The 27,857-nt window shown below is 40.3% G+C and overlaps 3 protein-coding genes across 3 annotated transcripts; 1 reads left to right on the top strand and 2 right to left on the bottom strand.

Annotated features, from left to right (window-relative positions):
* Positions 1–8,852: 8,852 nt before the first annotated feature.
* On the top strand, positions 8,853–17,785 carry ldha (lactate dehydrogenase A4). The gene is made up of 8 exons (XM_034215875.1): positions 8,853–9,007; positions 11,096–11,221; positions 14,131–14,245; positions 14,377–14,550; positions 14,695–14,868; positions 14,995–15,112; positions 16,468–16,591; positions 16,700–17,785. Exons 2-8 carry the CDS (start codon positions 11,096–11,098, stop codon positions 16,862–16,864), a joined length of 996 nt encoding a protein of 331 aa, XP_034071766.1. The 5' UTR covers positions 8,853–9,007; the 3' UTR covers positions 16,865–17,785.
* Positions 17,786–18,110: 325 nt separating this feature from the next.
* On the bottom strand, positions 18,111–25,718 carry tsg101a (tumor susceptibility 101a). Its single transcript, XM_034215874.1, has 10 exons — positions 25,337–25,718; positions 24,077–24,164; positions 23,897–23,962; positions 23,337–23,500; positions 22,966–23,092; positions 21,593–21,650; positions 21,276–21,370; positions 20,025–20,227; positions 19,693–19,932; positions 18,111–19,447 (listed from the first exon to the last, which is right to left on the bottom strand). Exons 1-10 carry the CDS (start codon positions 25,376–25,378, stop codon positions 19,358–19,360), a joined length of 1,173 nt encoding a protein of 390 aa, XP_034071765.1. The 5' UTR covers positions 25,379–25,718; the 3' UTR covers positions 18,111–19,357.
* A 681-nt stretch (positions 25,719–26,399) lies between these two features.
* zgc:123278 (uncharacterized protein LOC641569 homolog) lies at positions 26,400–27,683 on the bottom strand. Its single transcript, XM_034215881.1, has 6 exons — positions 27,672–27,683; positions 27,464–27,548; positions 27,298–27,363; positions 26,971–27,134; positions 26,756–26,858; positions 26,400–26,515 (listed from the first exon to the last, which is right to left on the bottom strand). Exons 1-6 carry the CDS (start codon positions 27,681–27,683, stop codon positions 26,400–26,402), a joined length of 546 nt encoding a protein of 181 aa, XP_034071772.1.
* Between the last annotated feature and the right edge of the window lie 174 nt (positions 27,684–27,857).

Raw genomic sequence — 27,857 nt, 5'->3', positions numbered from 1 at the left:
GGCTACTGTGAAACCGAAGAAGTTGACCTGTGATAATTAAACAATTTTGTAATATTTTAACAGACATTAGAGCAACTGAGGTTTGAAATGTAGAAAGAACATATTACAGTTAAGTTAAGCTAAAACATAGTAATGTAATGAGACAGAATTTAATTTAGACAACATCATGTAACTAGCCTGGTAAAGAAGTAAAAGCCATATACTTTATTATTTAGGTCATTATAGGGATATACATTTCATCTAAATTTATAATAGAAAGACATTTGATGACAGTTTGTTGGAATTCTGTATTCATTTTTTCAGCGTGATAATATCTAAGCACTGACAGGTGGAAGCAGTATCACCAGGAAATCATTCACTTTGTTAGTATTGTGATTTTGATTGTTTTTGAATCCATAACATTAGTGGGTTTCTTTACCAGAAACATTAGCAGTTCATATTATATTTAGATTTTAAATAGGATTTCATTTAAAAATAAACACGGAGGCTTGTCAGAAATTCAGAGCTATTGAAATATGTTATTTAGTTTACCTAAAGATGTTGAGGTTCTTATTTAGTTGGCACAATCCAAGTATTAAGATTCTGAAGCTGCACTGGCAGATAGGAGGTCTACAATTAATTTGGAAAACCTGTTTACAGACGGCTGTTGTTTCAAGACACCCCACCAACAGGCTCCTAGTGGGTCAAAACAGCTGAGCGTAGGCTTGAGGGAGTTGTATCAGATTTCTCCACACAGGTCGCTGGCGCCAAAAGGGGGACCCGAGAAGCACGAGGCCGACAGCAGAGTTCGTCTGGCTGAAAGTCATCAGGACAAAGTGGCTCAACCCCAGGCTCTCCGACCCCGACCGAGTGACCCAGCGGACCTCTTATGCCGTCTGCCTGGGAGAAAAGGGGGACAGCTCGTACCACGGGAGCCAGTGTGCGGCGGGGAAACCACCTACTAGGACCAGGGGACGACATCAGGACGGACGTGGCCCGGGCAGACGTGGACTACTCGGAAGCAGCAGACTGGAGGAGCAGGACCCTGGAGACATCTCTACAGCATCGACCCGGAAGCCGACATCAGCGGGCCGGAGGACGAGGAGGAGGAAGACATCTCTCTAGCAGGCAGCCCAGAAGCTGCTGTCAGCGGATTTGGGGGGACAAAGACACGGCAAGCCAGGACGGCACAGGGGACTTGTCGAGGCAGCAGAGGAGTCTACTTCGCTCTGATCAGTTCCACCCGTGAAGGGCAAGCTGCATCTCCCCCTCCCTATTAGCTGTCCTTGTGGGCTATTCCTCCGAGGAGGGGGGGGGCTGATGATTCTAGCACTCAGCTACCCCCTTCACTGTCATGGAAAGTGGTGTTCTGTCTCCATGAAGGTTTCAAGTACTCTAAATACCAGCTTCGGATGGATTTACGGACACAGTAGAAAATAAGGACAGTGGGTATATTTCAAAATGCCTTGTCTAAGTTTATCTCTGGAGAAGGAGATAAAAAGGGGGATTTGTAGAGTTATATTTGTATTTATTCATGTTAGCAAACTATGGATAAGCTTAAAATGGGAATAATTTGGGTAAAACTGTGAGCTGGACTTGGGGCCTGTTGACATGTGTTTTTGAGGACAAAGGAAGATGGGGGAAGGTGAGAGCATGTCCTGATTTGCATTCAACTTAGAACGAGCTACAGTGGTTGTGATATTAAGAGAGGTCCCTTGGGTTTCTCTGGTGGTTATCAATAGTAGCAGTTAAGTGAATACTGTTCAAACAATACCTGTGTTTGTGTTTTATATTGATTTCTCTGTTTTATCCTTTCATAAATGTAAGGACTACAAATGGCTATAAACATTCTGGGCTGGTTGGAGTAAACAGGGTTTTATTGCTCTGTGGGGGAGGTGTGGGTATGCAGGCCTTGAGACCTTTTGGTTGTAAGGTGAGCCTGTTTGGTTTCCTGCTGGCCAGCGTTGCGTCTCCCAATGAGATGACCTGAAAAGATGACCAGCTGACCTAACACCAAACCCCTCCTTCTTACTCTGGTATATATCCGGTGGATCCCTGGCGTTCGGCCTCTTCTTCACATGCTGCCCTCGGGTGAAAGTAGCTCTGCAGTATGCGAACCAGTGCAGGAGTAAGCCGGCATTACTCCTTAAGCATTACAATATAACTGTAATATATCATGTTGTATTGTAATGATTGTATTGCATTGTCATATTGCCATTAAAGTAGATTATTGTTAACGGTTACTTTGTAGATATGGATTCCTTCCTGTATTATAACCAGCTTCATAGGAACGCGCGGAGATTTGAAAAGCGGACCAGTTATCCCTTTTAATCTCCAACAGAGGCCGTTCCCCTCGCCTCGACATCAGCTTCCGACGTCGCCCGCGCTTTCATCGGCACGTGGGTGGCGCGATTCGGGACCCCGTCTGACCTTTCCTCTAACCGCGGTTCTCAGTTCACCTCGGAGCTGTGGAACGCTGTTGCTGTGGGTTTGGGGGTCAAGCTGCACCGCACCACTGCATATCACCCCCAGGCTAACGGATTGTGTGAGCGGTTTCACCGGTCCATGAAGGCGTCACTGCGTGCCGGCTTGATAGACGGCAACTGGGTGGATAAGCTCCCGTGGGTTATGCTCGGCCTCAGGTGTGCCCCCAAAGAAGACCTGCAGTCCTCGTCGGCGGAGCTCGTCTATGGTCAGATGCTACGGGTCCCTGGGGAATTCATTCCCACCGCCACTGTGCCCTGGTCTGCAGCCGGGCAGCGCTCCTCCCTGCTGGAGACCGCCGGGACATTCACGCCCGTCCCCACGTCGCAGCACAGCAACCCAGCTTTCCGGGTGTCCCCCGGATTACGGTCGGCAGATTTCGTTTTTATTCGCCACGACGCCCACCGCGGTCCCCTGTGGCCCCCTTACGATGGTCCGTTCAGGGTCATACGTCACGGGGACAAGAGCCTGGTGGTGGACGTTGGTGGCAGGCCTGAGACTGTGTCCATTGATCGGATTAAGCCTGCTCACGTGGACATTTCCAGGCCGTTGGAGTTGGCTCTGCCCCCACGTCGGGGCCGCCCTCCCATGGCCCGCCCCCCGCCCCCTGTGGGGATGCCCTCGTTGGCGCCCCTGCCCTCACCTGCGGCCCCGCCCTCCTCGGCCCCTGTGGTCCGTACGCGCCGGCGTCGGGTGGTACTTCCTCCCAGGCACGAGGATTTTGACTACGGGTGAATACTGGGGGGGCTTGTGTGGTGATTGACATTATTCACCCACGGATCTATGGGTTGGGGTATTGTTCCGCACGGACATTTGAGTGAGCCGGACTTCCTGTTTCCGCCGGTCTTCGCTTCCCGGGCATGAAGTGGTTTACATGTGTGTTCAGATGCTAAATAAAAGTAGAGCTTGTAACTTTGATACCCCGCCTCCGACTCCCGTCTCTCGGCACTACACAGCATACTTTATTCTACTCCACTACAATTCAGAGGTTAACCTGGTATTTTTACTCCACTACATGTATTTGAGTTACTTTGCAGATTCTGATTAATGATGTGAAATATAAACAACCCTTAAATCAGACTTTAGTTACACCTGAGTCAAATTCAGGGAAGGTGATTGTCAAGTGCCAAAATAAACTATGCAATATATTGGACGTTAAGTACTTTGTCAGACTTCATATTTATCTGTGGATAACCCCAACGTTTTTTTCTTATTCAAAAGAAGACCTTAACTTAAAGTATTCTTTAATGTTTAAATAAAGCCTTATTAGTTTGTCTGTTTTGCACATCCTCCTGTTAATATCTTTGGACGTCCTGCACTAAACTGTTTTATTTTAGAGATCACTACAGTATCTTCTTGATATTTTATATTCGATATTTCTATCATGCCTTCTACTTTCCCCCAATTTTATATGTAGGCTACTCTTAATATTTAAATGTTTTCATCAAATAAAACGTATTCAACAACAAAATGCAATAACGTGCTTTAACCACTAGGCGGTGCGGGTTAAAAAACCAGTGGTGTAGTTAATAAAACATAACAATATCAAACATAATATGACTATTAACTTTATTGTGAAATTAAAACAGAGTTTCAGTATACAGTTTCAGTCTCTCGATTTGAAGCTTATGCATCGTACCATGAACCTGTATAGACCTATAACAGTCAACTGCATGAGGAGTTGGAAAGGTAGTTCAGTAAATAATATCTTTAACTACAAATAAATCTCTTTCTATCAGCTGTGCACCTTTATGGTGTAAATATAGCCTATCTACCAATTGGATAAAATATAAAAGTCAGCCGAATTAGTGTTAATACTGCAAGGAGACGTATTGTGCGAAGAGAAATGGAAGATGTTGTTTAATTGCTAATATATTTATGATTCACGTCACATATTCAGTTTTGGCGGCATTTCTTACAGTTTGTCAAAAGGTCTTCTGATCAGGGCTCTATAAATACATATCTACGGCAGATATGTAATATTTAATGCAGCCGAACCGTGTATTACAATGCCGTTATGTGATGACTTCTAAAGAGAAAAGCAAGAACACTCGGAATAAAGTATTATTTTATTTAAAAAAAATGTTTTTCTGATTTCATATCGCATAAACACCATTTCCCGACATGCATTGCGGCTAAAACAAAACCTCTGAAAAAAGAAATGTGTCTCTCAGAATCGAAAGACAAAAACCTATGGGAAAAACACAAAAGCATTGCACACAATTTAAACCAATAAATGTTGTATAGTTAACAAGGATAAACTGATGAGTACTGCAGATATCACTGTTAAATCATTTGATCATTGGTTTTATTATGAAAAGGTCGAGACCGGAAATACTGTTTTCAACCCGTAACTTTACATGGAGGCTGCTGCATACCTCAAATCATCTTCGTAATATCTATCAAACTATAGATCCTACATATCGACTGGACGTGAATTCTAAAAGTACAATATACACTTCTCGCTAGAAATCTAATCAAAACGTTTTAATGGCCAAACTATCCTACAATTTAGGATTTTACAGAGGGTTATTTGTGAATAAACGACCATCTGTAACGTTAGCATTCAACGGTAGCAGCTGAGGGCGAACACTTTAAAATGTAATTATAGGACGTATTAAGCTCTTAAACAAACAACATATTTGGTCGTAATAAGGGCCTGAACAATCGGCCCATTTGGTCGTATGAGTTGGAGGACTTGTTAGTACTTTACATCACACAAGTTTAAGTTACATCATGTAGGCTATAACATGAGTCATATAACTCATATGTCCGGTTAATCTAGCTGCACATGCAGAACTAAACCGGAAACTGAGTCTTATAGCAGCGATAATCAAATCGTAAATATTATTCTGTCGCTTGTAGTTTTAGATGGCAGAGTTACGGGCATGACAGGCAAGCAGCCCTCTGAGAACATCTTGTTCCTCGATTATCTTCTCCACCATTCTTGGTCTCCTTCTTTGCTGAATGACAAACAGTCTTCCAATGAAGTCGTAGTTATCTCTTATGTAATTTCATATTAAGTTACAACGTAATGTCACGTGTGTGTCAGAGATGGTGATACACTCACGATTGTATCAAAATTGTATCAAATAATGTCCATACACGTTTTTTTAAACCATGCATAATGTAAACATTTCAAAAAGAACAGAGATTCATAGCATCTGATTCATACTGCATCCTGCCCCTTATGTGCAATATATAACTGGGTCATTCTACAGAAAAGGTGGAAGTACTGTCACTTACTTTTGCAGACACCAAAATACATGACGTTGACCTAATACTCACATTCATTATGTTGAATAAATAGAGATTGTCTTTGCAATGGTAGCCTACTAAATAAAATAAACATTTTAAATGTTTTTATACATAAATTGCAATTTATTTAAAATGCCAAGTTCAAGGAACTGCCTTGTCACTTTGATAATACATGGAAGTGGAGCCTATAATTTTCATTTAAAATATTATTTTTTTTTCAATAAATAAATCAAATTTATATTTACACAACATTACATACATTAAATATAACACTGAAATGGTAAAAAAACGCAAATTATTATTAATAATATCAAATAAATGTCAGTCACCCAAAATTACGTCATTGGTGTTACTGCTACATAAAACGCTTTTATTTTTGAAATAATGTACTGTCTCTGAAGTGCTTCCTGTAACAAGAGATAATTTGAGGTAGTGCAGTGGACAAAGATTCAGAGGCACATTTTGCAAATATGGCAGTAGCCATCGATCATCTTAAGATAAGATAAGATATACTTTATTGATCCCAAGTTGGGAAATGTTTTTGTTGCAGCATAATTTGTTCTACTTCATTACAATTCAGAGGTTAACCTGGTATTTTTACTCCACTACATTTATTTTAGTTACTTTTCAGATTCTGATTAATGATGTGAAATATAAACAACCCTTAAATCAGACAGTCAAATTCAGGGAAGGTGATTGTCAAGTGCCAAAATAAACTATGCAATATATTGGACGTTAAGTACTTTGTCAGACTTCATATTTATCTGTGGATAACCCCAACGTTTTTTTCTTATTCAAAAGAAGACCTTAACTTAAAGTATTCTTTAATGTTTGAATAAAGCCTTATTAGTTTGTCTATTTTACACATCCTCCTGTTAATATCTTTGGACGTCCTGCACTAAACTGTTTTATTGTAGAGATCACGACAGTATCTTCTTGATATTTGATATTCTATATTTCTATCATGCCTTCTACTTTCCCCCAATTGTGTACGTGCTACTCTTAATATGTAAATGTTTTCATCAAATAAAACGTATTCAACAACAACATTCAATAACGTGCTTCAACCACTAGGCGGTGTGGGTTAAAAAAACAGTGGTGTAGTTAATAAAACATAATAATATCAAACATAATGACTATTAACTTTATTGTGAAATTAAAACAGAACGGTGAAGGAAAATACAGTTTCAGTCTCTCGATTTGAAGCGTATGCATTGTACCATGAACCCGTATAGACCTGTAACAGTCAACTGTTGTGTACTCGACATTGAGAAACGGCCGTGGTCTGTGTTGTGGATATTTTAAACTCGTCAATACTGTAAAGATGTACAATGAGAGTAATCAATAATAAACTGGTGAAAGCAAACAGTGTTGTCTTGTTGGTTATTGATTTGAAGCTTCAAAGGCACAGGTCTCACAGAGTATAGGATAGTCTGCAGGAGTGTGCGCAATAGTCACAGAATAGCAAAGCTTATATACAAGATAGGGCGGGCAGACAGAGTTTTGTGTAGTATAGCGGAACCTCTCAGAAATCTGCTTTCACATGGATGTCTCATATCGCTATTAGACACCTGTGTATAACGGTTATCAGAATATGGAAGTTCAAACTTTGTGTAAAGAGGAGTAGTTTCAACATAGTCTGCCAAATCAGCTCTGTGGCCTTGAAGCGCTTGAGAATAATAACCCTCATTAGAGTATGCAGAGAAAACAGCACATATCAAGAAATGGTACAGTAGTGTTGGACAATGCTTTTAGAAGCATTTGGTTTTATCATATAAGGTAACATAAGAAATTGCCACTACATCTGACACATGGCAGCCATTTTGTTAAAATTGTAGTGTTTTCTCCAAATTGTCACTGGTGTTTAGGGTTGCAAAGGGGCGGAACATTTCCGGAAATGTTCCGCCCCTTTGCAACCCTAAACACCAGTGACAATTTGGAGAAAGTTTCCGGAAAGTTTCCATGGGAAGTTAAGCTGGGGAAATATTCGATGTAAAATTAAACAAAAAACATGACATTTCAACAGATTATTTCATTATTATCAATAATTATTTTATTGAACAATTATTTGTTTCATTGAACAACGAAAACAGGAATGTTGAGTTAAATATTAACCCATAAAAAAATGAACAAAAATGCACCCCCCATCCAAAAATCCCCACAAAGTCCCATTCAAAATGTTAAATAAAAAGAGCCCTTCTCCCTCCAAAAAGTTCCATTAAACATGCACATCTTCCTTCAAGCAATCCTCTGCATTTTTGCTAAACCCTTTCAGTCAATGGGCTCTTCCTGGGCCTCATCAACATCCAACTCTGAGTCTTCCTCTTCAGTGTCACTGTCCAGCCTTGTTGCACGAATGCCAACCAGTTTTTCCACTCTCACATTTGTGAGCCTGCTGTTGCGAACCTTTGTGTGGTCTCAATAGCCATGCAGTAAGCAGTGTGCTATGGCATGGATATTCAAGTGTACTTGAATGCCATCTGTTTTAGTCAAGATTATGCTCAAATAAACTTTCCCCAAATATATTTAAGTTCTCTATGAAGAGCCAACCTTCAATTTGGAAAATTCCCAGTTTATTCCCATAAATTCCCGTTTATTCCTGTTAATTCCCATGGAAAGTTTCCATCTTTGAAAATTCCCGGAATTTTGCAACCCTACTGGTGTTACCATCACTGGTGTTACTCTTCTCCCTGGTAACACGTTACACCAGTGACGTTCCTATATAAATAAGCTTTGTATAATGTGTAACAATAATAAAAAATACTTTAAGCTCTACCTCTACTTGTTGTGGATTCATCAAGTTAAGAGTTAGTTATTGCTATTTAACAGGTTTAGAAGGAATATATTTCAGCAGATTTGTATCACCCAGATTCCACCTTTTCTGTAGAACTGTGCTATATCTGCTAAATCCTAAGAACTGTTACAGGATGTGTATTCTGAAAATTATGTAACTTTTTATTTTGTATTATATCATAACTTAGTACTTTTTAAATCATGTAACATGTTACATGAAGCTGTCTGTGGCTCTTTTTCTGCTGTAACTACGTACATTTCCCCCTCTGTGGGACTAATAAAGGATTCTGATTACGTGCCATTCAGCACGCGCCCCGCATGTAGAATGTCACGTAATCAGACATTACGTGACGTTACGTCGTCTAAGGAGGAGGCTGTCTTTAAATACCGGGTGACTCCCCTTCTGCACCACCACTTCTGCGGAAAAGCTGAACTCAGGAGGAGCATACACATTCCAGTTCGTGTTTCCACCTCTCTAACTGAACGACTCAAGGTAAGATACATTACATATCCCACGGCAGCCTACACCACAGCCATCTCAGTGAGTGATACGAGCCATTCGCCGGCACATTGAAAGGGGGACTGGATGCGCATTTTAGAAAGATGGCAGAGGGGCGTGTCGCTGATCAGTATCGATCATGTTGATTGGTTGTTAGTGAGGCAGGCATCCATCTTCAGTTTTTTACAGGTTACCCTTTTGGCTGCAAGTGTAAAATGTGTGTATTTATGTTTTTATGTTTGTGAAACACAGTGGCCGAAGCAACAGGATGTAGGCCCGTCTGCGTAATTTACTTGTTGCGGTGACTCTGATGCCAGTAAATGAATGGGTTTTAAGAACGATGCTTTAAATTGTAGGAACACCGGTTATGAAATATTCTATTAGAAATACCCCAATAGTATCGTTAATATAAGAACCCTTAAGTGAAAGTGGTTTGTTTCTGTTGTTACATCAGGTTGTATGTTGATTCAATATACGCAGTGTTACACAAGAAGACACCATGTCCTCAATCAATCAATGTTTATTTATATAGCCCAATATCACAAATGTTACATTTGTCTCAGTGGTCTTCACAGTTTGTACAGAATATCATGTCCTCTGCTGCCCATGGAGACCAGCATCCACACAGCAGTGGGCCATAAATGAAGCTGACATAGATCATTTGTGGCATCCATCTGCTGGCCCATGGGAAAGCAGATATTAGGAGCACTGTTGGTGCTGCAGATATACTATCACTATCAGTGATTTGCGTTCATGTAATTGTTATGGTATATTATTCAACATATTTACAGTTTGAAGCCTCCCTCTTTTTTATCCTAAATGATATCCCATCTCACTTCAATTTGTATTTCTTATTTGTTGTGTCATTTGCTTTACATTTTATATATTCTTTAGGTTGTACTACCTTCATAATTTTGCTTTTTCATCTTAGTTTCTTATTTGTATGTCTTGGATATTTTTGTTGTACTCTGCTATATTGTGTATCAGGTCAATACCTCGCTGTATTTTCAAGTTTAAAATAAGTATTTCATTCATTATCTAAGTTCCATCCTGTTGGCATCTTCAGTATATGTTCTAACTAAATTCTGTGACTTCACAGTGCAAACTAAATCAAGCTATTAAAGTTACTCCCGCATTTTAAGCAAATCATTTTTTGGATATACTGATGTTTTGTCTGATCATATAGTCTAAAATTCAAAAGTGCAGAGACAAATATACCCACAGTCTCCTGCCAATGGTGTAAGTAAAGGACAGCTACTGGCCCTCAACCGTGATACCTGACACCCCATCAGAGCTAAGTACACCCCCACTGACCTGTTTCTGCAAGTTTGCAGAGACGTTTTTGTGGTCCAGTTATGTATAACATCTACTTGTTTTAAATCCCCAAAAATGTATATAATCCGAAGATTAACACAAATCTTGCTCTCTTGAGCGAGAGATAATAGGATAAAGGGATATTGGGTATGTCTTTCCTACTTACCTTATCCTACTATTGTGTGCAAATTCCCCATGCAGAGGTCTTAAACACTCTTTGAAGGAAGGTATTACAGGGCATTAATCCTGTCAGGCTCTACACTATGTGCTCGTCTCCACATCACTGAAGATCCAGGCTAGTCATGCTGATGTAACAGCCTGTAAGCGCGAGCACTCAGCCATGCTTGCTTGACCAGGAAACACAAATAGTAGTGAGTGGGGGATGGTCTTTGCTGGATGGAAACCGGTTGCAGTACTTTTCCAGGCAGTGGTCGCCATAGAGACCCAGCGTGGCCCTGTGAAGCAAGAATTACTGCCATTTAAGGAAGTAAACAAGAGATAAGAGTTGTTGACTTAAGGAGGAGGGAACCGGAAATTGTGGTTGTCAGGGGGAGGGCACAATTTCAATCATTTTTCTGAGATGAGGGAATTCCTCTTTTGACGAATGGTTAGATGAGAGAGCAGTCAAGTACGCCGGGGAACAACCCATTCAAACTGTCTCATACGTAATGTAGCACTCCTTTACTGCCTCTCTGTTTCCACACTCGTCCCCCCCTCCTGCCCCTTTTAGTTATCTGGTTTTCCTAACACCTCTCTACTTTCACACAGATGTCCACCAAGGAGAAGCTGATCAGCCATGTGATGAAAGAGGAGCCTGTTGGCAGCAGGAACAAGGTGACGGTGGTGGGGGTTGGCATGGTGGGCATGGCCTCTGCCATCAGCATACTGCTCAAGGTGAGACACTTTGACCATCCGTTCACTGTTATTGATCATTGTGGAGAGAGGCAGACGTTTTGTTTTGTATTATAGCAGCTATCGGATGGAATCAATACATGGGCTGCACAGGTTGTCGTGTCCGACTATCACAAGTAGAATCATAATAAAAATACGCCGGTAAAATGTGCCTGTAGAAAACGATTTATGCCACAATAGGATAGCAATAGCAAGTAGTCAGTTTAGCTTCGGTTGCTATGCTAACATCACCCATTTTATACCAGAGAAACTTTCATAACAGCGTTGTGATACCAAACAGCGTCAATTCAGACTGACACACATTCACTTAGGCCAGTGGTTCTCAAACTTTTTCGGTCAGGCTCCCCCTTTGGAGAAAAAAAAAAAGACGGGCCCCCCCAACACAAATAGTCAGGCTCAGTGGCGGCGCCAGAGATTTCTTTTGGGGGTGCTGTGGGGTAGCTTGACCTTTCATAGAGCGTGCTCAAACATTTAGGGTTTCCCATTAATGTACCGGTCGCTACAGTGGAATTTTCTACTGCAACACTCCCCACGCACATACACTATGTACCCGCGACTGTTACAATGAAGGCTCGATATCAAGTCTCGGCATATAGGTGTAAGCAGGGGTAAAGTGCTATTTTTATAGGTGGTGTGTGGACCTCACATAGGGGGGTCCGGGGGCATGCTCCCCCGGGAAGATTTTTAAATATTGAAGTTGAAAGCATCAATCTGGTGCACTTTGAGAGCAAAATGAAGAGATCTATGGATACATCTCTCAACACCCAGATGAAACAGAATTGTAAACAGATTTACTATTTCTTTATGGATATTTTATAAATCACTCTTTTAAACTTTATTCTTGTTTTACTGTCATATAGTATTTCATAGCTGTTTTTCATGTATTCTCTTATTTTTTTATAACTATAATGATCATATAAACGTGTGCCTCGGAAATAATTGTTTACATTAATGGTGACCAAAACGTTTGAGACCCACTGAGATAACACTGAGAGTCCTTTAGCTCACTGAGACTATCAGTCTGACAGGAGAGGACTCTCCTCCTATTTGTTGTTAAAAAAACTCCTTATATCCGTTAGCGTAGCTCGCTAGCACCAGAAGCTAACATCAACGATCTCCGGTACCGGTGCGCTATCTCTCTCTCACGCACACAAAATGGCTCGTTCCACACACACACACAGAGCCGAGCTTTAATGAAACACAGAGACCCAGACGTAATAGTACTGTATCATATTATTTTCGAATCAATAATTTTTCAAAATATATAGGCCTATATATTTTTTTTAAATAACCATTTTCCTGGTCTCTCGCGCCCCCCCTGTCATGCCTCTGCGCCCCCCCTGGGGGCGCTGCAGTGTGAGCTAACCGGGAGCTAACGGGAGAATAAACTCCCGTGGAAGCAGCCAACACTGCAGCGGTCGGTAAATGCTGCAGAAACACATTAATAAACAATGAACCACGGCACTCTGGAGAAAAGCATAAGGTTGGAGAAGTCGTTATTTAATTTAATCTGGCTTCGTGTGATTAAAAGCAACACGATCATCGACCCGATGCAGTTCCCCGTTGTTGTGAGCGCCGTAATGCCGTTGGGGAGCAAATCAGCGATGTAAACGGTGACGTCATGACGCAGCAGCGGCAGCATCAGTCGGGCTCTGGGCGGTGTGAACACAGCGGGAGCTGAACCAGAAAAGCTCTAGCTCGGAGCTAGAAAGGGAAAAGCGCTGGTGTGAAAGCCGCAAAAGATGGGATGTGTGTGTGAGTAAAAGAGCTGGTGAAATCAGCTAAACATCTAAGTACATCAAGCTAAATAACTCATAAGATTAGGGTAAACCCTTGGAAAAGAACAAACTTAGATAAACATTAGAAAGTTCTATGATTTCAGATTAGATGAAGTAATAAAGGAATTAAACTGAGAAACCTAAAGTCAAACTAACTTTAAAGATGTGCCATCTACTGGAAACTGACTGCGTGTGTAATGCTTGGTTAACATTTAAAAAAACTGCAAGCTTCCAATTATAAATAAATTCTCAGGAAACATTGCATTTCCCTTATTTATTCCTGTTCAACTCCCGCAAGGAAGCTGGATCCTTTCCAAATCAGAAACAAAAGAGTTGCAGGGACACAGGGTCACAGGTCTTACAACTAACAATGCTGTTCAACAGTCAAGGCAGAGATGAATGGTGTGTTTCGTGACTTTATATCCATGTTATACCAGTTACTGTGAATATATAAATCATCAAAACCACATCAAATATGAATTCCTCGACCCAAAAAGTGCCAGAAACCATGTATTGAACAACATTGTAGGCCAAAACATTGAAAAGCTAATTTTCAACCTATGTTGATGGCAGCCATTTTGGATTTAGGGCTCTAAAAAATGTTTTCCGCATTTCTGCGAGGGGCATGGGGGCTACATTTTTTTTTTTAAAAACCCTTTATAGATTACAAATCCACTGAGAAACGAACCTCCGCTCTTCACGGTCACCGAATTGCTGGAGATGACCCAACTAATACGCCTCATTGTAGCTTTATTGATGAAATAAAAGCCACTCTTAAATAGTGTATGGGTTTCAGAATTACCAGATGAGTTAATCGACCAAAACAGTTGATGATTATTTAATCATTAAAGTAATATTTTCAGACCCTCAAATATGGAGTTCATGCTTTCCTCTGCTTTTATATCATATTAAACTGAATATATTTAGGTTCTGACTGAGAATACAAGACATTATCTTGGACTTTGCGAAACTGGGATGGACATTTCTTCACTATTTTCTGTCTTTTTTTTAATATTCCAAATGACTCTCTGGGACTGGTTAACTGAAGAATAAAAGTATGTGTAAGTTGCAGACCTAGCCAGAATGACTCATTATATATATTTATACAAACAGGACTTGTGTGATGAGCTGGCCATGGTTGATGTGATGGAGGACAAGTTGAAGGGTGAGGTCATGGACCTGCAGCACGGATCCCTCTTCCTCAAGACAAAGATTGTGGGAGACAAAGGTGAGAACGCACAAATATCTTCCCTTTAACTCCTGAATAATTTATTTCGAATCTGGTATGTAAACTTGACTCTCACTGAAACTATAACTCTGCAGCTCCATTAGAACCCCTCTTGTTTTGTTGATTTTCAGACTACAGTGTGACAGCCAACTCCAAAGTGGTGGTGGTGACAGCTGGAGCCCGTCAGCAGGAGGGCGAGAGCCGTCTGAACCTTGTGCAGCGCAACGTCAACATCTTCAAGTTCATCATCCCAAACATCGTCAAGTACAGCCCCAACTGCATCCTGATGGTGGTTTCTAACCCAGGTTAGACAGGCGGGGTTTGAATGAGCGAGGGAGGGAGGAGGTGCAATGTGAGAAGAGCAGTTGTGGCTTAAAATAGTGTTTGGGGGTACTGGAAGAGAGTAGCACCTTTCTAATTTGGAAGAGTTGTCCCCTTTACCCTTTCAGTGGACATCCTGACCTATGTGGCCTGGAAGCTGAGTGGTTTCCCCCGTCACCGCGTCATTGGCTCTGGCACCAACCTGGACTCCGCCCGTTTCCGCCACCTCATTGGAGAGAAGCTCCACCTCCACCCTTCCAGTTGCCACGCCTGGATCGTCGGAGAACATGGAGACTCCAGTGGTATGAAGCTCCGACTAAAAATAGTGTTCCTGTTGTTGGTGTACTGCAAATCGTTCAATACAGCTGCATCATTTTGCCACAATTACATTTATTCTCTATTTAATTTATCACGTGTGTTTCTCACAGTGCCTGTCTGGAGCGGTGTGAATGTTGCTGGAGTGTCTCTGCAGGGTCTGAACCCACAGATGGGGACTGAGGGTGACGGTGAGAACTGGAAGGCTATTCACAAAGAGGTGGTTGATGGGTGAGTAAACAATAGTTTCCAGTAATCCACCAATGACCTGAAAGAACTTCCCTACAAACCACATTTTTCTTTCTCCCACACTGATGAATGTTATCAGCAAATCAATCGGCCATGTGCATACAGGTCATCCATCCATCCATCCATCTGAGGTTGAAGCCATACATATTATGTTTTATTAAAACACACTTATAGGATATATTGGCTTACAGTGACAGTTGCCTATTTACAAAAATATCAAAAACATACATACACGATTTGATCAAGATCCAGTGGAGCTCACTAGCCCTGGAAAGGAATGTAATCAGTGATGTGGGCCAAAAGGCAAGCAGAGGCGGGTATACAGAACACTTCTGTGCTGTTGGCTTACTGGTGCCTGGCAGCCAGTGCAAACACAAAAGCTATGCTAGTCCCCGTAACATAATACCGCGCAGTTGTCCTCATGGCTTTGCATTAATGAAACGCCAGACAATATTGAATCCTGATAAAAGACAGGTTCGCCCTAATTGAAGACTTTAAAGGTAGGGTAGGTAATTAACTTCAGAAACACTTTTTGTTATATTCCATAGAATGCTCTTAACATCCCGATAGCAATGAATGCATTAAATGCTTTGACAATAAATACATACAAAAAATATCATCTGTGGAAGCCGTAGCGCTGTAAAAAGCACGACCAATCCTCTGAGCCGGCCCGGCTAAAGTAACTGGATGGCCTACCTGCCTGTCAGCCTTCCATCTGTGCACAAACTTATCTCGTGCCCTCATTGGTCATGTGGGTGTTCGTGTGTGGTGGGGGAGGGGCTCTGTAAGGAAGTCTGAAGGAAGGGGAAGATTTTTTTCGGTTGTGTAATTCTAGCGCACTTGAGCTGGTTTCTCCATTCTTACCTTAACTAACCATACCAACATAATAGCATTGCTATGTATAATACTTCTGTGTGTTGTGTTAAAGTTTACCCTGTAAACTTTGATACTTTACCATTATGTCACGGTCAGTACACCTTATTTATATTCAAGTAGCTGAGTTCTTAAGGAGGTAAAATGGTATAACACAAGGGTTGATTTTCAGGAAATAAAAGAGAGACTAGGGGAGAAAAGGGATGTTTATGTTGCACTGCTGTTTGTACAAGTACAAATGACTTTCTCTCTCATTCTGGCCAGCCAAATGAACCTGGACATGTAAATTGTTTATATTGCAATAAAACTCTGTAAGAAAAGTGTTCTCTTTGAATTTAGGCCTTATGTTTTTGAGCTAATTTCCAATTGACAACGTACAAACAGTCCCAAGTACCAAAGCACACAGATGTTTGTCTTTTGTCCAGGAAATATGCTGTTCTGACTTTTGTTTGTTTTCTCTGCAGGGCCTATGAGGTTATTAAGCTGAAGGGCTACACCTCCTGGGCCATTGGCATGTCTGTAGCTGACCTGGTGGAGAGCATCATTAAGAACATGCACAAAGTCCACCCTGTGTCAACACTGGTCCAGGTAAAAAGATTGGCCAAATCCTATATCATACAATTCATCGGATTGCATCCACATACTGAACATTCTTTGAATATCATGAAAATACCTTTTAACCCCTTCCTCTGACAGGGCATGCATGGAGTGAAGGATGAGGTGTTCCTGAGCGTCCCTTGTGTCCTGGGCAACAGCGGCCTGACAGATGTGATTCACATGACCCTGAAGGCCGAAGAGGAGAAGCAGCTGCAGAAGAGCGCCGAGACCCTGTGGGGCGTACAGAAGGAGCTCACCCTGTGAAGAGCCTTCCTCTGAAGCCACTCTGACTCCCTCCTCCTGTACCCCTTACTGCAATAGGCGAATGAAACCTCTGAATGTCTAAGAAGGCAAAGTGTGAATGTAGCTAAACCAGTGGAGGCTAGATTCTAACTTGAGATATTAAAACATCTGTTGTTGTCCTGGCTACACAAGAAAAGTGTGGCCTCTACATTGTAAGCGTAAACACTCTATGTACTGTAATGTTTCTGTGCCCCGTTACTGCTTCTCTCTGCACTCCTTGTCTGTAGTTTGTATTTATTCTGTGTGTTCTGTGATTGTTGCCAGTGGTTTTTTTCCACTTGGTCATCTCTTTATTTTGGAGTCTAATGGAGACATTCCATTCACTATGAGGAGAGCTTCCTACTTAGTCATAACGCTGCTGCACATATCACTGGGATAGAACCCTGTGATACCAAAGTACCTTGAGTAATCAATGCTACGTTTACTGGTTGGCATTGAAACCTTTGTTAACCCATCGAAGTGCACTGACAGAAACATATTTTAAAAGTCAATGTTTAAGATGCTGGTTAGAAAGGAGAATTATAATGGCTGCCAACAAAGTGACTTAATGTAACTCTTAAGAGATAACAGAGAACCAAATGGGAAAGAGTCAGCTACAATCATGGCCTAGAGTCAGGTTATAAATCATAAAAAACTAATGATCTTGGAAGGTGTTGTTTGTTTGCGCACCATAAATACCATAAAGGGTTTTGTATTTATTTGACTTCACTCTGGTGAAGTCACCAAGAGAAAAAGGACAGTGTTATTTATAATTGTTAATACGGTTAGGATCTATTTATGTATTAACGTTGCAACCTTCACTGAGGAATTGTACCCGTCATGGCAGCGAGATATTGATTATGTTTTGCTGTAACATTGAATAAATCTGCCTGGATAGTGAAACATGTTCGTTGTCCTTTTTTAACTGTTTGTCATGCAAGCGAGCAAAAGGCAGCTTGGGATTGTTGACAGAGGTTTTTATGAGAGATCAAAGTCTGAAACTCCTGTGTGAAATCAGCACAAGGTGAACATAATGGTAGATTCTGCTACATTTGCTAACAGATACCAGTCATTTTAAAAGATTTACTTGATCATTGATAACCAACCACTGGATTCTAAATTACAGCTACTTCACAAATATTAAATTACTTTCTGTAGTTTGGCATTGCCAACAGGTGTGCAACGGAGAAAACACTTACATTTCTGTTATTAATAACCCATCAAAGAATGAGATCTACACCAGATTCCATTTATTTTTACTGATTTACATAAATCTACAGATATAAAAGAACAGGTGGTCTATGGTTGAATTGGAAACAAGAAAAACAATAACAGCAGATAATCTATCATACAATTCAAAGTGCATTTAGTAAAAGGCTAATTTAAATGATACCTGTTTGCAAACTTTACATAAGTAACATTTTGATTAGTACAATATATTGTTTTGATTTGTTTGTACCCTCCAATGCTCCAGCTTTATTCACAACGTTTTTTCCCATGTTTACTGAAAACTTAAACCTCTCAGCAGGACTGAGAATAAGCACAAAGACCATAGAAAAGTAAAGAAAAACAGAATTTCCTTTGTAACACATTACAATAAAGCATGTCAAGTCTGTCATCCAGAGTGAAACAACTACTGTACAAGATTGACTGGTTAATTCAGTCAGACTGGAGGGTAGACCTGAGCAGATGACGGCTGAACAGGAAATGCAAATAATAGTGTGGCAGAGTAGCTCAAAATTGAACCAATTAAAAGACAGTATGTACTGTATGAAAAGTGATCTCTTGACTCCATGGTTACTGAACATGACTTGAACAGCATTAAATCCTGAGGCTGAGCCCCATGTCCTTCCTGAAAGGTTGGCCCGGGTATTTATACCCCGGGCCAACCTTTTCATTATGAGGAGAGTGGACACATAGGTTCTTTTTACAAAGCCCCTCTCTACACGCCCCTAACAATTTGTGCTTACTAGCCAAATGACTGTCTGGCAAAGGGAGTGCGAACAGAACCAGCTCCCTGCAGTGCATCATGTACAGGTTGTCACAGTAACCAACACAGATACACTACAGAGGAAACTAGGCTCTCACGTCACTCTCAGTATGTCATGTGTGTTAGGCATGTTTCTGTGTCAACCGGAGCACCTGGGTCACAATGTTGTCCCAGTGCTTTTACTCATTGTTGGTGCAAATGGGTCATGACGGGTAATGCATTAAGATCTCAAATCATTATTTGGTCAGATCAAAAACACAAATTATTTCCAACGAGAACGTTTGGACCACACGGGACGGCCCAGTTCTACATAAATGTTGCATTTTAAATGTTTGCCGTTCAGAAGTCTGTCTCATAAGAACAGATTGTATAGAGATAAAAAAAGAGGACAGCTTCTAGAAGACATAAAAGGGAATAATGAGAGGAGGAAGAGGAGAGAGTAAGGGAGCATGAAGATATGAATGTTTCCTGGCTGTCAGAGTGTGTCAGTAGAGGTCACTAAGGCCGGCAGTCTTGCGGGCTTTCTGCATGAGCGCACGAAGCTGGAACTGCTTCCTGGACAGAAGGCGTACATGCTGTAACAAAAGAGAACATGAGGCATTAAGGCTAAAATCAAGTGTGTGAATGTCTGTCTCTTGAAATCTGTCTGATACACAAATAGGCTTCCATTTTATTCATTATAAACACCCACAGTCTGTTGTCACTTTTAGGTGCACATTATGATTGTGTGTTGGCCAAATCAGTTCTGTGTCTGAACGCATCCTTACTTTATAAACATCATGTTATACATTAGTGGTAGTTATGTTGTTGATGTGGTCACCTTAAGAAAAACCTCCAGGTCTATGACGCCCCTGCGGAGGGCCTCTCCTAGGTAGAAGATAGTGTCTTCAATCGCGTTCTCCTCAGCATACAGGTTCAGGATCTGTTTGTACAGCGGAGCGGTGGGCACGATGACGTCGTCAATGTCGTTGTTCTCCGACTGGTTCTCCATCTTCTCCAAGGCCTCACTCAGCTCCTCGTCCTTTCTCTTCAGCAGCTCAATATTCCTGTCAACCTCGGACTAGCAGAAATATTGTGATTTAAACCATTTCATATTGTCAGAGGAACAAAACAAATGATATACAACTTTGAAACAAATGTAGGATTTCTCACCACTTCCTGGTCCAGCCTCGAGACCATGTCCTCCAGTTTCTGATGTCCTTTCTTCAGATCCTCCTCGGTTCTCTTCAGGGCGTCCAGCTCCGCCTGAGCTCTGTCCATCTCCTCCTTCATTCTCCAGCGAAGCTTGTCACTCACAGCAGAAATCAGAGATGCACGAATGGTGTCCTCGCCAATGGTGCCATCTCTGCTCGGGCCTTTAGAGGATGACGTTAAGAAGGGAAGTCAGACGGTGAGCAGACAAAACAGAAAACAACAGATACAAAAACAAGCCTTCTGATGAGCCGATTGAGACATTTTATTGGTGTCCTGAAACAAGCCATTTGATTAAGCGATTTAACTGAAACCATTTGATTGGCCAATTGAATTGAGCCATTTCATTTTCCATTTCAAACGAGCTAACGGAAATGGTTTAATGTGGAATTGTAAAACCATTTTATTTTAATTGTTAATTTAATGTATTTCTTGTCAGTTTTTAGCAGAAATTTGAGTTGAATTCATCGAGTTCATAGATGCAAATGTAAAGTGTTATCAAAGCGCCCTGAACACTACCATTTACAATATGTGGAAAAACACTGCTGGATGTCTTCAAAGTAAAGACCACCTAATGTGCAGTGTGGAATCAGCACTGCAAATGTCAGAGTTGATGCAGCCGGGAGATGTGACAGGTCTAAGGGCTAAACCCATATCTTCCCTTTGACTAAATATAGGCGATAAAGCTCCTCCTGCCCGCTGCCTTGCAGTGCAGTACTGCCAACTGATGTTTGGGCAGCAGATCACAGGTCTGCCTTTGTGTGGAGTTACTGTTCCCATCCTAAATTTAGAACTGTGTGAGGTTGATACTGTGATAGCTGGGGGTTGGACGTTGCCCTTCCCTTCAGATCTGTTCTACCCTTTGGCCTTTAATACCCCCCACTCTCGTTACACTAACGACCTTTTCACTGGCAGATCGGGATGCCACCGGAGTCACACAGAGGGCAAGAGAGTTTAAGTCAAAAGGTCAAAGGTCTTAATAACGAGTTAACTAACATGAAAACGAGGACACTCTATTGTTGTCTTTTTTTGAGGGGGTGGGGGTGAGTTAGTATACAAATATTGTATTGCAATACAAGAGCAATAACACAAAAATGACATCTTCTTTTGTATCTTGCTGTGCTTGTGCCATTTGTGCAAAATCTAATTTTAAACTTTAAAATGTACACTTGGGAAAGAGAAATAAAGCACCCCGGAAAATGTGATACGTACCCGCTGTGGAAACTGGGGTCTGGTTGGGGTAGTGTGCAGGGCCAGCAGTGGCTGGGTAGGAGTTGCCTCCTGGGTATTGGTATCCTGGGTAGCCTCTGCAGAAAATAAATAACTGATCAGAACGCAGCTCATTCTATCTGTTTTTCCTTTTCCCACATCTAGCAGACTATATGGAATGGAATCAGTTGAACAGTGGTTTATAAATATTCTCCATGTGATATGCTGGAGAAGAAACCACCCAAACAAACATGCCAGGAAATGTTTGTTTGCTAGAGAGCTGGAGTAGAGAGCTTTGAACTGCTTTGCAAACATCTTACCCCGGGTTAGGATTTGGGCTGTAGGGTGAGACCGCAGGCATGCCAGGCATATAGGAAGCTGAGGTAGAGAAATAGTGTGAACATTAGATCCAAGGCCAATACATGACAAATATACTGTCTCTCTGTCACTCTCAGAAAAGCATTACATTATGTCATTTCATTTTTATTTGTCCCGCTCATGGTACGCAAAACCAAATGTACAATAATTGCCACAAAACATGACTCTACCATTTAGCGAAAAGGAGCAGGGAGAAGAATACAATCTTATGTGACCTGCCCCTTTCTAAAAAAAAACAAATAAATACAAATAGATGGTCTGCCCTTCATAATAATAATTTTTTTTTCACAGCCAAACATAACAGTATCTTAGGATACTATGTAGTCAGTTATCCAAAGCGACTAACACACTCAATACTGTGGACAATCCCCAATTTGGGGCGAAGTGTCTTGCACAGGGACACAACGACATGCTGACTGCAGTGGGGTTTGAACCTGTTCCCAACACCAGCGCACTAGTCCACTGCGCCATAGCCTCCCCAGCACATTCCCTTTCCAATGCTGTAATGAAGAGGTAGTACCTGAGCTCCATCTAGTGCCTCAGAAAATAAATGCATCTCTTTAAAACCATGGTGTACAATATCCATCATACACCTTATGAGGATTCCTGACACAGTATGAAATACTGACATATGAATTATACACACACATCATTGATTTCTCTAGGCAACTACTATGGGTATGTAATCACAAACAATGGTTTTAAAAAAACATTTTAACATTCACTCTTAAGTACCTTAAGATAATAGGTGAAAAAAAAAATGGTGTTTATTTTTTGTATCTATTTGAGGACTTTAGGTTGGCCTTAACATATTTTGTAATTCTGTTAACCTTTATACAACATTTGAAATGAAAATAAAAACTGGTAAAAACTGTTCAACAGCACATTTATAGAAAAAAACACAGTAAAAAAACGATTGAAGACGAATCAGAATGGATTTTTTTAGAAAACAGTCTTATGTAAGCAGTTTATTGGAACATATTCACAGTTGGCAATTTGTTTGGTACAACTAGCTACATTTAAAGTAGTTCAAGCTATTAACCCTACCTCTGTGCAGGTTATTATGTTCTTAAAGGGATGTATGCATATGAATTTAAATGTTGTAATGGCGCTTTTTCTTATTGAGACAGTCATTGACAAAAAATGGGTGGCCATGACTCATTAAAGACAGTGTTCTGATTGATTGGTGTTCAGTGTAAATCAGCACCATATCACTTTGTGTTAAAACAGTCTGTGGGTCACTCTATCCTTCCTGACACTATATTAAAAAAACGTGTATATTACCCTGTTTACGACAACAACGTAAGTCACTTACGGTTAGGGGGTCCAGCTGCTTGGAACGGCTGATATGGTGCTTGTGTTGTGGGCCGAGAAAACACAGGAGGCTCCTCTCCAAAAACCACGATCATCACCTGAATCAGACCATACAGGTCCGACTGAGGCTGTAAGACAAACAGAGGCCATGTTTTTATTGAGCAAGACCACAAATGCAGAATGCTATTTCAAATGATCGACAGGAAACCAACTGCTGTACAGATTTTCGTAAGTTAGAGCCACATTATAGAGATTTAAAAAATGTAAATAATGCAGTGAATCCTCAAAAACCTCTATAGCATCAGTACATGAGCAATCTATATTTTCACATTCTAAACATTTCATAGCCAGTCTATGATTAAAAACACTTACATGTTTCCACTCATGTAGATAAGGCAGGTAGATCTTGCCGTTGGCGTCGATGTGCTTGCCAGTTTTGATCATCATGGCACTGGTAGGTTTGACAAAACATATGGGAGGGTTGTAGGGATATGTGTCCAGCAACCACAGACACACTGGGATGTTGTAGGTGTTTCCTACAGGGGAGAAAAACACACACTATATTATAATTTGATTTCATTGTATGTTTTTTAAGTCTCAACATTCTCAGAACTTGACAAACGTTGTTATTTTGAGGCACACTTATACGATGTCTAGTCTAGAGTAAATACATCTGAATATGAAATTGTATACGTCAGGTGCCTTCCTAAGCTGACACACAGAAGCATCTGCTACTTGATGAAAGGTTTTTTTCTTCTAAAGTTCAAGATAAATAGCAAGTTAGAGTGAGCACACCTGAGAAAAAGTAGGTGAGGGAATCAGACAAACTAAACAGAAATGACACCTATCTACGCCCACAAATAAACAATGTGTAATACGTTTTTTATACAGAACTACATTTGTATTTAGAAAGCACTGTAAACGTTCCTTACCTCTGTAGCTCACTGGAACAGTTCCTGTCAAGCTCAATAGGTCTCGTGTGGAGCCATCATTAAACACTAAATAAAAGAAGATGACATGTCGGTTAACGAAAACAATGTATATATTTGCCATCATATGAGCATACAATATATAACCACACAAAACCATGAGCTCTGTATAACTCGATTTACCATAAGCGTCCATCAACGGCTTCAAGTCCTTGTACTGGCTGATGACATTGGTTATCTCACGAACTGTCAGGTCCCTGTACTTGTATTGCTGGACAATAACAACACAAAGATGAAAGAGAAAAAGTCATGTATGTTAGTATACATCATTACATTTTAGACACTTCGGTAACTCATTCAGACGTAGTTGCCACAACTAATAAGTTATGTATTTGAATCCTAAAGTAATTTTGTGTGGTGTGTAGTCATTTATTTTGGTGTCCAAAATATTTGTCTTGTGCTAGAGCTTAGCATAAGGAGTAACAAAACTAAAATAGATTAGAGAACAGAGTGTTCATAAAGTGTCAAATGAAGGAACTATAAGGATATCTGATATAAAATGATAGCCAATAAAGTCAGAAAATACACTGTAATATCTACTGGTGTATTAACTCATAACGAAGTTTCTATATCCTAATTCTAGGATAATAATGCAGTGTGCTCTTCCAAGGACAAATAACAGTTTATGGCCCTCTACCTGAAACTTTTTATTTCTTGAGTTGTTGAAAATATTACAGAGATGATCATTAGACCATGGGGTCATAATAGCTCAGAGTTGTTTAGATATTTGTTTTCGAAAACTATATATTGTATAAGCTAAAGGCATATTATACATATGTATTTGTATTATTCCAGGAAAATGTGCAGCCTCAAAGCTAACACATCAATTGTTAGCTACACGCAATGCTTAATTTAATATGTAAATTGGACTTTAATTATGTACATTAACAAGCCTGAAACGTTACTTAGAATAGTCAACGATGGGTGGCATTAAATATTTGTACATGATAGACATACATTATACATACTTAATTATAATCCTTATAACAGTGGTTTAAGTATTGCTCTGGCAACAGTTGATAAACAAGTATTCCTAGCAAATGGGATCAATGCTGTACAAGCGAAATGTAGGAGACACATAATGTCATCCTGAAATATAGGAATGGTTGTTTATTGAAACGTTTATATTAAACATATACGTAAGTGTAGCTAACGTTAGGTGGCTGTAGGATCTAGGTCATCACAATAATATGTACGAGGAATCTCAAAGAATCCACATTATTATTTAAAGTACTGTAAATCGTCTGTTTATTAAGCAATACAGATCCTATTCCATATGTCCAGGAAATGTGAACATGCTCAACGATAGTGTCCTGTTTGGTATCGGTAACATTTGCTAACGTGCTAACGTTTCTGTTGACCAGCAAATGATGCAACACGTACCTTTAGCATTTTCTTCAGAACAACTTCGTTGACAACTGCCATGGTTTTCACTTTTTGTTTTCACCGCTATTGTTAATAAGTAAATTGAAAGAACGGATGGCTTCGAAGTAAGCTAGACTAACAGCTAGCACGCTAAGCTAGCACGACTAATGCTAGGCTAAAGTTAGCCCAGCCTCGGGCCCGACTACAATTAAGACAATGATTCGGTGTCTATAGAAAACCTTCTAGTCCAACACGAGTAATGTATCTGTTGTCAATGCGACAAGATGTAATAATTTGAGAAACTTTAGTAAACAGTTTATTAGGAGTTCTAAAATGAGACCGAAGAACAAATATCCGATAGAAAACAAAAGGAATTTCCGGTATTCCACCTGACTGTTTCCGCTACGCAAATGACGTAAACAGTAGACGAGTTGTTCTCAAGGCGTGGTCCTATTTAGGTGAGTTTCCTTCACACAAAATAGGCTATATTAGTGCAAAAGCGTACTTAGTCATTATACAAACCATGTTGGAAAATAATATGAAATGTGTTGCCCCACAATAATACACACATACATGTTTGATATGACTCTTTATTTACAGTACCAGCATCAATCAATCACTTGACACTTCTCACGACAGTTTGGGTTATAAATTATAATTTCAATATACACTGGCTGGCTATGTGTGTGTTCTTTGGATTGTTACATTTTCTCTTCACTGGTCAAAAGCCGGAAACATTTGTGAATAAAAGCAAACAAACTGGGTGCAGTTATGGTACCGTTTTATGAGCTGCTTGTTAAGAAATCTGGTGTTCAAACCTAGGCCCTCAATATGTATTATGTTCATTTGAAAAACAAATGATATGGTGCATACATTCACAACTAAACCCAGTCAGTATGTTTTAACCAGTTTACAGTCTAAATCATTGGAAAATATACATACATCATGTTATAATCCATTTGTATGAATTGTATACATTTATTAACCAAACAACAAATGGATACCATCTGACACTTTACACATTGAACACCCCATCACAGGCAACACACACAATACAAATATGGTTAAAATTCCACAAAGACTAACAGTTGGTTTCATGTTCTTGGAAAGGTAGATCATCTTCACAGGTTAAATCCAGATACATGCTTCCATCAGTCTTTGAAAGCACCTCTGCTTGTTTGTGGAATTGCAGCCAACCTATAAATATATTATTAATTTTAGAGAGGCCTGAATCAGTCACAACAAATTCATAAACATGTTGAGAGAAGGAAATTGTTTTCAGCTCTACATTTAAGAGCAATGAACCTAGAGTGACATTGAACAGGTGTGGTCTGGATATGGATCTTTGGATCTGCGATAAACTCATATCTAGGGCATAGGTAGTGTTGTTTTGAAACAACATGGAGATAGCTTCCTGCCTGTGTAAGCATAACTTACAAGGGGCTTGTTCAGGCTCTGGATGAGGCTGCATGCACACAGGAGGGAAGTCTCCAAATACGACAACCATCACCCGGAGTAGGCTCAGTAGGTCACATTCACCCTGATGGGAAAAAGGAAAAGTCAAACAAATGTAAGGATGTAATAACTCCATCATCCATCCCTTTTTACATTCAGTATTTTCAAAGAAAACAAGATACAATTAAAATTCTCACACATTTCCACTCCTCCAGGTAAGGCAGCACGACTTCACCACTGTTGGAGATATACTGTCCACCGATTAACATCATCTCATGTGTGGGTCTGACAAAGCAGATGGGAGCAGTTTGTGGATAGCTTTCTTCAATCCACAGGCATACCGGGATGTTGTAGGTTTGGTCTTGTATTAAAAAAGGGGAAAATATATTTGTATCTTGTAGATTCTAAGAAATGATGAGTTGTATCATCATTATTTGTGATTCAAATTGATCACTTCCCCCACTAAATTCCAGCTTATACTGTAGCTGTTTCATAGAGTTATACAAATGCAAAGTCATTGTTACCTTCAAACATGACAGGGATGGTTCCAGTTAGACTCATCAAGTTCTTTGTGTTGCCATCATTGTAAACTGTAAATAATGAAACCATGAATATAATTTCCGTCACTTGTTGGAGTTTCATGTTAAATACATTCAACAACAGATTGTTAGGTTTAATTGACCTTCTTACCGTATCTATCCATCAAGGGTACAAGGCTTTTAAAGTGAGTCAATGCATCGTAGATTTCACGGGCCACATGTTTCCGTGGATATGTCTTAAAAATAAAAAGAATACAATGGGTCCGGGAGCACCATTACAAATCTACATGGATTATTTATATACTATTAAAATGTTAAGTTTGACTAAGAGAGAATAATCTGTTGATCATTAATCTTACCTTAGGAAGCATTTTCGTAATTGAACGCTCGTTGTATGGCATGATTATGAAGAATCCAGTTTGAACATATCACTTTTTCTTGTATGCTTTTAATCGCCTACACTGTTATAACCCTCCACCCTGTTTGTCTTTGGTTTATGGATTAGTCTTTGTCTTTTATGACTTTAGAATCCAGTAAGAAAACAG

Source organism: Gymnodraco acuticeps, unplaced genomic scaffold (assembly GCF_902827175.1).
Source record: "Gymnodraco acuticeps unplaced genomic scaffold, fGymAcu1.1, whole genome shotgun sequence".
Classification (NCBI taxonomy): domain Eukaryota; kingdom Metazoa; phylum Chordata; class Actinopteri; order Perciformes; family Bathydraconidae; genus Gymnodraco; species Gymnodraco acuticeps.
Note: the sequence above shows the minus strand (reverse complement) of the source record. Positions and strands in the feature narration are given on the sequence as shown.